Raw genomic sequence first — 12,976 nt, 5'->3', positions numbered from 1 at the left:
TACATTTCTGCTGTTTTGTGCTTGCTCAGGCCTGCCATTGACAATCTGGGAAAAATGTTTGTAATGAGGGTGATGACAAATTACTTCAGCTTGTTGTGGAATCGGTGTTTACCGAGATAAGAATTCCGGTGTCTTAGGAGTAGTGGTGTCACCATGAAGATAAGTACTTAAACAAATCCTGTTGGCAAATGTGCTGATATTTTGACATTGGAATTTTACCATTCTGTAGTACAGGTTAGTTAAGGCTTTTGTAATGCCAAATATACGTGGTCTAAAAAGAGGAGACCTTAAGGAATACCATTAATGCAAAAAATTGAAAACGCCGACACATTTGTGCAGATGTGGTTGTCTCGGTTCTTAAAATTAGTTGAGAATCTATCAAAGTCCAATCTATCAAAATATTCTTGATTAAAGAATCTACTACCAACATTATGTACATTTATGAATAGGTAAGAGCTTTTTAAAATGGTACAGGCCTATCCATGGTATAAATTAAGACTTAATTGGCGGCCTGTTATTCCCATTATGCCAAAAAAACTGCAACACAGCATAGTTCCATTAGAGACGTCTCTCTTTTAATTGCTATACTGATGAGGCTTTTTCAAATCTTCAGTTGAGAGGTCTGTAATAGAAAACCCACAAGCTGGAAGAAGATCTTTCAAGAAACATTTTTAAAGCCGGAAAATAAAATTTACCAAGCCCAAAGAAAAAGTCAAATTTGATATTTTCAGTGTGTATGAGTCATAAGTAATCAAAAAACATTGGGAATTGGTTAACTCGGTGTGGATTAAACCATGCTGTTTTAATGTGTAGACATGGCAGGCATGGCTGGTTCATTTTTGTAGTATTTTAGTGCATGCATACCGTAGTTTGCAAGAGAAACAAAGATGCAGTTCAAAGTATAGCCCCATAACTAGCATGTCAGGTGCTGCAGTGTCTAGACAGTTGAAAGTGAAATCAGAAAGCATTAGTTCTTCTTCTGAACTTCTTTCTTTGGAGTCTAGATCTTATTCTATCAACAGCACCTGGAATTTCTGTTGATGAGAGGGGGGAAGTGCTGGGAAGGCAACTTGCACACAGTTGATTAGAGCCACTTGTCCACAAGTTCTTATTTAAATGCCCTTTCAGCACGTGCTTTCCTTCTCGAATCTGAGTGCTGACTGGTCATGTGCGATAGAGGTCACACATAGGAATAGATTGCTTAGGTGTTTTAATCAGTGACGGTGGTATTACTTGGAAAGCTGCTTTCTTTGGACAAGGCAGCGTGAAAAGCATAATACAGTATGAGGTTAATTAGTGTTGAATACAGAAGGGTGCAGACCCCCACTTCACAACAAGAGGTCACCCTGCTCCTGCTCACTGAGTGAAGAGTGATCTGTTAAATGACCATTCGTGCTCTGCATGGGACACCTTTACTGCTCAAACGCAAAAACATTAACTTAATAAAAAGACTCCCATTTTCAAAATAGAAATGGGTAGGAATGTAAAGATTTGTTTGGATTATGATGTCTGGATAATTAAGCACACAGCCCATGAGGCTCTGCAGTTTAGAAGCATTCAGGCTCCTCACTTGTCTACCTTTGATTTTACTGTTTGAGCTTATTCTTCCAGCAAGGACAGCAGCATTCTCAGAAGCATCGTCACAGAAATGGATTCCAAAACACTCCCTGCCAACCATGTCTCAGCAAGCCTGTCTGACTGCAGGAGAAGGAATAACACACAAAGCCTCCTGCTGATGTCTGGACATCTGAATGATGGTATTTGATTTTGAATACCTTGTGGAATCTCCCCTGAGATGCCTTGGGAATTATGCAGGTCAGCATTGCTGGCACAGGGGATATGAAGAGGACTCTTGTTTGTTTTAAATGGTGCACTGCATCGAGATGTTTATCAGGCCCTATCCTTTGCAAGGTGTGTGCTGACGCAAAAAGGAATGATGTCATTTATATTTATCAGCACAAAAAAAAAAAAAATTAAAAGCAGGTGCTCTGTGTTCTTTTAAAAAAATGTATAATTTGGAGTCTAAATGGCAGAGATTTGTGATTTTTACATGAATGCCTTTAGGTTATTATTTTCAAGTTTATCAGAAATATAGAACCTGAATAAGTTAGATACTACTATATTTTGCAAAAAACAGGTCTGTTTAGTATTTGCTTAGTGTATATTGGATACAACACGATATTATAAGCTAAAATAGTTATTGCAAGAGAAGAAAAGTTTACCACAACAGGTTCAAATTCTATTGTTGCAATGTCTAGTAGTGAATTTAAACCTATTTCTGAAGAAAACAATTGGCTTGACAGATAAAGGCTGCCTTTAAAGAGTCACGGATCATTACAGACACAAGAGAAATACAAAATAGAGAATACAAAAAAGATTTGCTACACATGATGAAACACTTAAAAAAAACTGTTATGTGTCTGCCATTGCTGACAAGCTGTGTACTATACATTCGAGTCAGGCAAGCACAGAATGAGGTCTTTACTGCTGGTATTATAGATAAAAAATAGGTTAAATTAGATTTCTAAATTGGCATCTATAAGAAGGCCTGCAGAGTAGCTATAAGAAGGCTTTCTGTGTTTACTGTTAAGCCTCTCAGTCAAGAGATTCCTTACTGTTTAGCAAGAAAAGTTTGGCAGAAGTGTACTGGTGCATGCTACTCATTATCAAATGAAAACAGATGAGCACTATAAACAGTCAGCTAACAAATACCTTCGATGGCATACTCCAGACTGTAAGATTCGATAACTTCAGGAGAATAAGAGTCCCGTTGTCCCAGAATCCATGTGTTGCTTTCAGTTAGGCTTGGGTCTGTCTTCTGAACGGTAGTAAGCGTTGTAATTACTTAATAGTGTTAATAAAAACAGATGAGCGGTAAAACACTGACACCTTGTGGTCTTTATTTCGTTTTCTTTAAAAAGCCTTTGAATCTCATGCAGCTTCTGCAGAAGTCTCCATCTAGAGTGTTCTTGTAGTAATTACACATTACCTTTTGTGGGTGCGTATTGACAGTGGCTCTTAGGACCTCATAGACTTGCAAAACTTATATTTAGGTATTTCAGGTGTGTGGTAAGTGTACTGTCTTTTGGGGCTACACACTGGTAGTGGTGGACGGGATCCCAATAACCTGTAAAGCGCTTTGAATGGTGTATCCAGAAAAGTGCTACAGTATATTAAGAGATTAGGATTAAGACCACTTTATAAGCCATATTCAATTTCTTGCATTAGGAATTTGTCTTTTCACATACCCCAGCTTGCTCTCTATGAGACATACAGCTGGGGAGAGAAGCCTGGGGTCAGAGTTCAGGGTCAGCCATTGTACAGCACCCCTGGAGCAGTTGGGGTTAAGGGCCTTGCTCAGGGGCCCAATGGAGTAGGATTTCTCTGCCAGACACGGGATTTGAACGGGCAACTTTCCAGCCAGCGGTGCAGATCCTTAGCCACAGAGCCACCACTCCACCCTAATAAGTGTAAGAGATTATTATTATTCAAAAAGTTTTATCTTCTCAACTTTTCTGCTGGTTGCTATCGACGAGGGATCCACTGGATTCCTCAGGTCCTGCTATTGTCCGATGGTCGGGACTTTGTGGAGTATGTGGGCTGTTCTGAGGAGAGCAATTTTCTGCACCTGAGCACTCACTTTGACTGGCAGCTCACCGAGGAACTTTTGAAATGCGAGTCAAGTAGTTCCAAGAGCTCCGACTACGACTGGGATCACACGTGACCTTGTGATCCACATGCGCAATATCCTAATCTCAAGGCCCTTGTATTTGCTTAATTTTATTACCTCCTTAAAACAGACATTCGCATAATCTTGAACAGCTACATCAATGAGAAAACATTGCTTCTCGCTCCGATCATGGAGGATGATGTCTGGCCGGTTTGCTCCAATGGTACAATCGGTGTTAACAGCCATGTTATACATGATGGTGATGTTCTCCGTCTCCAGAACTTTTTCAGGCTGGTGATCGTACCAGTGATCAGGCACTGGTAGGCCAAGCTCCTGACGAAGTGACCAGTGCAGGTAGCTAGCTGTTCTATTGTGCCAATGCGAATATTTTTTCGGTGCTAGCATAGAGCATCCAGCAACAATATGGCTGATATTCTCCTCTTGTTGGTGACACAATTTGCAATTGCCATCCACATCCGTCTTGAGGATATTCCTCTGATGATAGCGAGTGTTCAGTGCCTGATCTTGAGCTGCCGTAATAAAACTGTCTTTCCTTTAAGCCTAGAGCTTTGTACCCTTCCAAAAGTCAGTTTTCTATCATCATAATTGTTAAAAGTCCGTTTATAAAACTGACCGTGGAGTGGCTTCGACAAGAGTTGGTTGATTTTTTCTTCGACGAGCAAAGCCTTCTTCCTACTCTTGATGGACTCCCGACTAGATGTTGTTGTATGGGAGCTGATTTTAGGCGTGATGTATTGGCTCTTGATTTCCTCGCCGATGTTGACCAGAGAGTATTTCTTCCTTGTTTTTTCAGGTCTTGTTATGAGCCTGGTATATTTGTCGGATCCTTGCTTGATGTACTCACTTAGACCGACAATTGTGCTCTTGTATGCGCTTTCCAGCCCAGTGAGCCCACAGCCACCACTGCTCCTTGGTTTTATTATTATTATTATTATTATTATTATTATTGTTATTGTTGTTGTTGTTGTTGTTAACCTGTACGCTCACCATACATCAGCTATCAGTTATTTGGCCAGGACGTTGCAGTAATACCCCTTCTCTTTTCAAGAAACATCCTGGGATTTGTAATGATCACAAAAAGTCAGGACCTCGGTTTTCACGTCTCATTCAAAGGTCGGCATCTTTATACAGTTTAGTGTCCTCGTCACTAAACTGGGGCACTAGGATCCACACAGACCGCAGGGTGAGCGCCCCCCTGCTGGCCTCACTAACACATTTTCCAGCAGCAACCTTAGTTTTTCACTGGAGGTCTCCCATCCAGGTACTGACTAGGCTCACCCCTTAGTAGGATTAAGGAGTTTGATGTCATGTTGTAGCTTGCAAGATGTAATCTTGCAGTGGAATAAGAAGATGTATTTATTATTAATCTGTTATTGACAATGGGCACATATCATATCCACAGAACAGAATTGTCCATTACCACTCCCCATTTCATGTTTATCAGATGGAAATGCAACATTAATATGAAATATGAAAAATAACAAGGAAAAACCACCACTGATATACAGTATGTCAAACTTTTGATTTGATGTTCAGATTTGTAATTATCTATGGCACCATATTGTTCCCAGTTCTTTTTGTTCATTCTTCTGTTTTGGATACTGTTTCTCCTTTGTATTGTTTAATATAGTTTGAAAAAAGGACGTTTGTACTTTATATACAAGTCTATGAAATACTTTTGGACGTTGACTTCACAGGAAATGGGTTAAATCACCACCTACAGTATTAGTGTGACATGTGACATTTATTACATTGATTTCCAATTACCTACTCTATAGTTGTTCGAACCTTTGCTTATTTTGTATGTACATGAAAAAGAATAGTTTTTATAAGCAGACTGGAGGGTACAGAGAAAAACCACTCTTGGTTCACCACTTTTCGAAGAAATTATTCTCGTTATGATTTAGAGAACATCATGTGCATTTTAATTCACAAATTACAGGAAAAATAAAAGCAGTGAATACATCTGTGCAGAAACTAAGCTCTGTTCAAACGAAGCTTTAAGAAATATTTAATTGAAAATTATGACTGCAGAGAGAGAGCACATTGTTTCAGCTTCTAGTCATATAAAATATAATATACTAAATATGTTGAATCTTAATATTAAATTCAAAAAGTTTATGTATTATGTTTAAGCACAATGTAACTTTGAAGTTATGCTTTAACGTTTATACATTTATAAATGTTTAAAAACCTAGACGAGGTAGTACATACCTCCCTTTTTAATCCAAAATTCTGCGTTGGCCCTGTGGGGTCTGAATCAGAGTTTGATTAGTGCTGCCTGTGGAGTTTGTCACTGTCAAAGAGTGAAAGGCAGGCTGCGCTCCAACCAGTGAAATATCGCATTTCTCCTCTTGCCTACCCTTTTTTTTTCTCTTACATCACTAAATTGACTATTTTGACGTCCGTGCACTATGTCTCGATTGCTTTACAACATCTGCAGGCGCAGCTGTGAAAGCTGGTGTCTGCGGAAAACTCGCTCCTGGACGGACGAGGCTAACAAGAGCCTTCCTCGTTGTGGCTGGCTGATCGGTGGATCCTGGATTTGTCAACAAAGTCGAGGCTTCAAAACACACCCGAATAAATTCGGCTTTCATTCTCTGAACGCTAAGCGCTCCAAGGTTTGGCTCTGGGGGCTTGGCGCTGGGTTGGTCTTAGCGCTGGGTTTAAAAGAGGACGCAGACCTTGCTTGGGGTTCGGAACACAAGCGTAAAACACCCGACGATGAAGAGAAAAATAAAGCTAAAAAATATGCATCTGCCATAGAAATAAGCCGAGACCTTCTGCAAAGGATAAAGGTACAGGTACTGGGGGTTTGCTTGTTTTTTGTTTTTTGAGGAAAGAAGAAAATCAACGTGTATCGCCAGATTTGGAAAACAATGTAATCAGACTTTCGCTCAAAGTATCAGAATCGCATACAAAATACCTAAGAGCACGTTGAGTTGTGCTCTTCTTTGCGATTAAAGGATTTGAAGCTAGCCCGCGTTTTACAAGAAAAAAGAAGTATACGTGGGGTTTTCTGTTTTCAGGTGGTTTCAGTTTAGTTTTAATTGAATCGTGTACGCGTGATACTAATTTACCATTTAGAAGTTTGTTTGTTTTTGCTGTTTGCTGTGATGCCAGGCATTGTTGGGGTTATATCTCCAGGATGCAGGGGTTAATTCTTGACTGCTCCAATCCAGTCTGTGTGTAACAGCCAGGGCTCAATGGCACTGATCCGGCGATTGTACTATACCTGCTCTGATTGGCAGCACCCACTCCAGCCTTGAAATTATTGACGCAGAGTTCCTGTATTCCAGTTCTCCGACTGTTGTTTTAGTTTACGGTGTAGGTTGAGATGACCTGCTCTGAATGGCACTGCTTCAGTGTTTTGTCCTACTGATCTCCCTTCTCCGGCTGGCAGGATGAAGTTGCTGCTCCAGGAATAGTGGTTGGGGTGTCTGTGGATGGCACCCAGGTCTGGGCTGAAGGTGGGTAGTACCATTGATTAAACTTTAAGTGCGTTGTTGCTCTTATCACCATAAAGATAATCAGTAAGTCATAGTATGTACTGTAATTGCTTTGGGGTTTGTTTTTTTTTAGTTTGCTTAGACACTGGTTATAAGCATTACATTGCACTTGTGCATATAACAATAAACTGAACTGTTTTCTAAAAGACACATATAGTGTATAGACCTACAAATGAATGGTTTACTGACGCCTTTAAATGAAATGTTATTTTAATTCTATTTATTTTTGTTTCTGTGCTGAAGGGCTTGGGTACGCAGATTTGGAGAACCGGGTTCGGTGCCGCCCGGAAACCGTGATGCGAATTGCGAGCATCAGCAAGCCCCTCACCACGGCCACCGTCGCCCGGCTGTGGGAGCAGGGCAGGTTGGATCTGGACGCGCCGGTGCAGAAATACGTCCCCGAGTTTCCAGAGAAGGAGTTTAAGGGAGAAGCTGTAAGTCGAAAAAAAGGCGACAGGTCATGTGACCAGAAGCCCAACACTGGTTATTTTCATTGACTGCAAGTTCGCTGCCGTGGGGAGGATATGTTGGACATGTAACGTTTCTTGGGATTTCTGCCCTTGCCGCTCCTGCCCTGCCATTTTGTCCCTCACTACCTGGGCTCGAACCCGGGACTCCGGCAACATGCCAGCTGAGCTAAAAGAGAACTGCTTTAGTCCGGGTGGTTGTTATACGCAGGGTCGTATTCGTTACAGTTACTTGTTCTTTACAAAAACGTTAACAAAAAAGCACAAAGTGTTGAAATACAGTATGGCTTTCCTGTTGTTTTCAGCAGTGTGGGAAAGGATTTGGCATGAGATGCCTCCAGGATTGTTTTATTGATCTACAAGCTTGTTTGTGACAAACACCCCCCCAATATTTCCTTCATATTTTTTTCTGTAATAAGACAAGTCGTTTTGGCCTCAAGGGAGGATCGTGCCAAATCAAATCTCTTCCTCGCCTTTTCCCTCCAGCTGTCACTGGCAGTGCCAGTACAGTATGTTGGGTTTACAGTGCTGTTGTTTTACATTTCGAGGTTGCGATAACAACACGGATGCTACTGTCGCACCTGAGTGGGATCCGTCACTACGAGAAGGACGCAAAGAAAGTGAAGGAGGAAAAAGAGAAGGCGAACCGAGCATTAAAACAGCAGAGGGCGGCTGCAGCAGAAGATAAGGCCTTGGGGAGTCAGGAAGTTCATCCCAAAGACAGGAAGAACGGTGGCAGAGAGCCATCCAGCAGGGGCAACGACAGCACCAAGAGCACCAAGGACGCCAAGCAGGCCGCCAAAAAGGAGTTTGAGCAGGAAGAGTACTACCTGAAGGAGAAGTTTGACAGTGTCATCCAGGCCCTGGACCTGTTTAAAAATGACCCCCTGATTTTCAAGCCAGGTGACAGATGACGACTGTTCTATAAAATTGGGAAGGGTTGCTGGGTGAGACAGATAAACCATATCAAGTATCTTTAGGAAATGTGGCCGTTTTCACTATAAAATTCTCTTCCTTCTGATTCACACATGCTAATTCTGCCCAAGAAATGACATGTGTCTATGTGGTTATCTAGATATGTTTTTTTTTTCTTTTTTGGAACTGCTTATTGGTCTCTCTATCTTCTAAGAGAGGCACAGGGAGAAAGGCAGGTTATTTAAGTGTCTCAAAAAAGACCATGTATGGAATATTTCATTTAGGATATCCTTTCAAGAAAAGCTTTTTTTTTAGAGAACAGCGCTCCTTGAGTCCAAAGGCTTCAAGTGGCAATTGTGCATATGCATTTTTCTTCAGCATTTCCTAAAATTACATTTTGCAACTTTAAGGGTCCTCATTTTCCTTCGCACAGTTTTCTGCAGCTGCAGTTATCAAAAATGGTAGTTACCGTGTGGGGCTGAAGCAGCGCGCTGTCTGTGTCTGCAGGCAGCTCTTTCCTGTACTCCACACACGCCTTCACTCTGCTCAGCGCGGTGGTGGAGAGGGCAGCAGGACGGCCCTTCCTGGATCACATGATGAAGATGTTCCGGGAGCTGGGCATGCTGAACACCGTGCCGGAGGAGAACGACCGCATTATATACAACCGATCGAGGTAACGGAGAGACCTGCAAAGTCAAATTTCAAAGCCTGCTGTTTAAAAAAAAAAAGTCTAAATTCTTGTGGTTTATTTTGCATGGTAAGGTTTGCTTTTTGTTGAAAATATTGCACTAATGCTGAGCACTAAGCATTCAGTGCCACACATGGTATTACATCTTTCAATTACAGCTTCAATTTCTCATTCCATTCATTTCTCACTCTAAGGTTTCCGATCACACCTGGTTTGATTTCACTACTTTGGCTTCTTATCCATAAGTTCATTTCTTTTAAAAATTAAAACTCCCAAAACCCGAACCACTGTCTATGACCAAAGGATTGTCTTCATTGAGATTCTGTCACGTTAGCGTTGATCATTTCAGTTTCCAGTCACTGGTATCTAGATGACTGAACTCTTTTAGCTGTTCTGCATCTAAACTCTAAAAGCTGTGACCCCAGGGAAACACATATGGTTAATTTGCAACTTATTTGAGATCATTTATATTTTTGTTTTTTAATATTTGCAGTCTCTTTGGGCTGACTCAGATGATCTGTTTTTGTTTATTACTTCACACTGTGTAGTGAATTGGGATGCCATCTGCATATGATTTGCATGGCACAAACTAAAATGTTGGACGTCAACAAACCCTAAAGATCTGCAATGCAAATAAAATTGCAACAGTGCTTTTTATAGTTTCACATTAAGGGAATATGTGCCTGTAAATTTTGGCAGCTGTTTACTATGCCATAATGTGGGAAAATGTCATGTTAATTGATTTCTGGGAAAACTGGCCCTGGTGTCAGTGTGTGCCCTGCGATGGACTGGCATCCTATCCAGGGTGGATCCTGTCTAGTGCCTGTTGCTCACCAGGATAGGCTCGGGCTCCCCTGCGACCATGGATTGGAAAAAGCAGTTCGAAAATCGATGGATACAAGAGTGGTGGTTAGCATAACAGCTGCAGGGTACTACAAGTTGATCCAATTCTGGTTCTCTGTGTCGGGTCCATGTACTGTCTGTTTTTCTGTTGACTTTTGCCAGGGTGCTCTGGTTTCCTCCCATCATCCAGAGACATGCAAGTTATGTTTACGTCTTATGAGTTTGTCCCCCTGAGAAAAGCAGAGGGGTTGTACTCGTTGTTAGTGACTCGGGAGCAGAGCAGCTCTGGTATGTCACTCTCCCCTGTGACTGGTCCTGTTTTTGGGACGGCTCTAAGCAAGCAGGAGAGAAAGCGTTGAAAGGCTGATTAAGGAAACCCATGTGGATGAGTATTAGATCTCATTAACTTCTCATTAAATGAGAACATTACTTGTCTTTAAGTGGGAATCTAACACCATCTGTGTTTTTTTTTCCCCTCTTTGCAGGTTTTATCATTTCAACAAAAAAGGCCGCATTGTGAACTGCCCTTATGTGGACAACTCCTACAAATGGGCAGGGGGAGGGTTCCTGTCCACTGTTGGTGACTTGCTGGTGTTTGGCAACGCCATGCTTTACAGCTACCAAATGGCGCATGTTAAGGATGGCAGAGGCCTCCTGCCGGGCTACCTCAAGCCCGAAACGGCCAAAGCCATGTGGACCCCTGTGGATGGAACTGAAGGATCCTGGGATAAGGATGGGCAGTATGCAATGGGCTGGCTGGTGGTGGAGGAGCAGCAGCAGTTTGGACAGTGCAGGAAAAGGCGGCACTATGTTTCACACACAGGGGGAGCTGTAGGGGCCAGTAGTGTGTTGTTAGTCCTGCCCTTCAACCTGGCCCAGAGCGAGGGACAGACATTGGCTCCTCCACAGGGCATCGTGGTGACTATTATCAGTAACATGCAGTCTGCCGGTCTCAACAGCACTGCCCTGAAGATCGCTCTGCAGTTCGAGAAAGCCAGGAATGCTTGAGAGAGCACAGGAGGCTGTCTTTGTGCAGCTGGTGCACCAATCATTTTGAAGTAAAAATGCTCGTATTTGAGGTCTTTTCTGTATTCGCAAGATTGGTATCTTTTGCAGTATTAAAGGAAGAAGAGGATTCAATTTTTAATGTCATTTTAAATACATCTAAAAACTGCTTTAACAGTGGAAAACACGTGGCTAAAAAAAAACATTTTATTGTTGAAAAGGCATTTTTTAAAACTTCAGCATACCTTTATGTTTAATCTGTCCGAGTCTGATCCATTAAAAAAGTTTTTTGTCCACTGACTGTTCATGTTTTACACATGCTGGGATCACAGAAGAGTCTGAATCGATGTACAGTACAGAAGAATTAGGATAGCGCCACGGTTACTGCTGCCAGCTCACAGCTCCAGGGCGGTGGATTCAATTCTAGATTGGGGTCCCTTTTTTGTGGGGTTTGCATTCTCCCTTTGTTCTCGTGGGTACTTGCTCGGTGCTCCAGTTTCCTCTCGCCTGCCAAAGACATGCTGGATAGGTCAATGGCATCTCTACATTGAACCCCCTGTGCTTGTGTGGATGCCCTTCAGCTGTCACCCTATAAAGAGTGTGTGTGTTTCTGGGACAGGCTCAGGGTGGATGTGACCCTCTCCAGGAATGCGTGGCTTTCTCTCAGTGAATAGGTGATCATTCCCATGTACAAAAACAGAGTAATGTCAGAATCTGCCTTTCCTACCTTGAATACTGACTCCCTCATTGAAAAATGTAAGCTTCTCACGACAGTTCTGTAGTAACTCCTGACATACACTAAGTTCCTAAGGAATAGAAACTATGGCCATGAAGTGTAGGACGATATTGTAGTTCCGCAAGTGCCTCTCCATGGTTATCTGCATGTGTTTTGAGTTGTGCACTGATTATAGACTTAGCCCAAAAATATTGCATTTAACTGAGCCCCAGAAATGTTAGTTTGCTGAGAGAAACATTTGACGCAGTTTCCTTGTCAGGAATGTGACCGTAGTATGAAATAATGATGAAATACCATGTTTTATGTGTAAAACTTTGACAGCTGGGGCATTCGTTTAGGAATTAAATTGACATACAATTGAAATGTATTAAAATTATTTTTAAGAAAAAGCCACATTTTTCTGGCACTCAACTTTACATTTCTAGTGTATGTTATGAGTGCCTGAGACTTAACAGATTTTCACATATTTGTCTTTTGATTGTTCTTGTACATTAATTCATCCAAGGAAATATGAATCTATGAACCATTTTACCTTCACTTATGACATCAATGTACATTTGTGTAACAAATCTACTTTGACAGCACTGCACAGAACAGAGAAAGTTGATCTAATCTTTAAAGATAACTTTTTGAATGAAATATATTTTAATTATTTTATTAGCACAACCCCAGCTCCCCATACATACTTACCAAGGCAATAATGCTGTCAGTGCACCTGCAGAGGTAAGGGAAATGCTGACTACGGTACTGTGGGTATTGCATGAGATTTAAGCTATCATTTGGTCTACATGAGAGACCTGTGGACTATAACCTCCTGTGAGGTGATCATGTGAGATTAAGATAATGAACTCCAATATAAATTACCTACATAAAGTTTGTAAATTTCAATGAAGGTATATTCGCTTTTGAATACTGATAATACCGTTGAGAAGGTTTTAACAGGGAGTAGGACTTCAGCAATATTTGTTTTGTACTCTAAAGTGATGACCACGGTTGTACACAGTAGTAAAATTACATCTCATTAGTGCACTGTACATTTATACGTGGTGGTCCTTGGTTTAAATGTAAAAATCTTTAATTTGAATTTGAATACGCAATTTCATTTTCGATCCAACGCTGTTT

At 41.4% G+C, this 12,976-nt stretch overlaps 1 protein-coding gene across 2 annotated transcripts; it reads left to right on the top strand.

Annotated features, from left to right (window-relative positions):
- Positions 1-5,986: 5,986 nt before the first annotated feature.
- Positions 5,987-11,414, top strand: lactb (lactamase, beta). Of its 2 annotated transcripts, none has more exons than XM_069190709.1 (6): positions 5,987-6,489; positions 7,095-7,161; positions 7,444-7,634; positions 8,216-8,570; positions 9,090-9,255; positions 10,599-11,414. In XM_069190709.1, the coding sequence occupies exons 1-6, from the start codon at positions 6,106-6,108 to the stop codon at positions 11,119-11,121; spliced, it is 1,686 nt and encodes a 561-aa protein (XP_069046810.1). In that variant the 5' UTR covers positions 5,987-6,105; the 3' UTR covers positions 11,122-11,414. The 2 variants fall into 2 exon arrangements, with proteins under 2 accessions (XP_069046810.1, XP_069046809.1); XM_069190708.1 differs by having other exon boundaries at positions 5,987-6,495.
- Positions 11,415-12,976: the final 1,562 nt, after the last annotated feature.

This window comes from Lepisosteus oculatus, chromosome 5 (genome assembly GCF_040954835.1).
Source record: "Lepisosteus oculatus isolate fLepOcu1 chromosome 5, fLepOcu1.hap2, whole genome shotgun sequence".
Taxonomy (NCBI): Eukaryota; Metazoa; Chordata; class Actinopteri; order Semionotiformes; family Lepisosteidae; genus Lepisosteus; species Lepisosteus oculatus.
The sequence above is the reverse complement of the archived record's forward strand: the minus strand, read 5'-3'. Positions and strand labels throughout refer to the sequence as shown.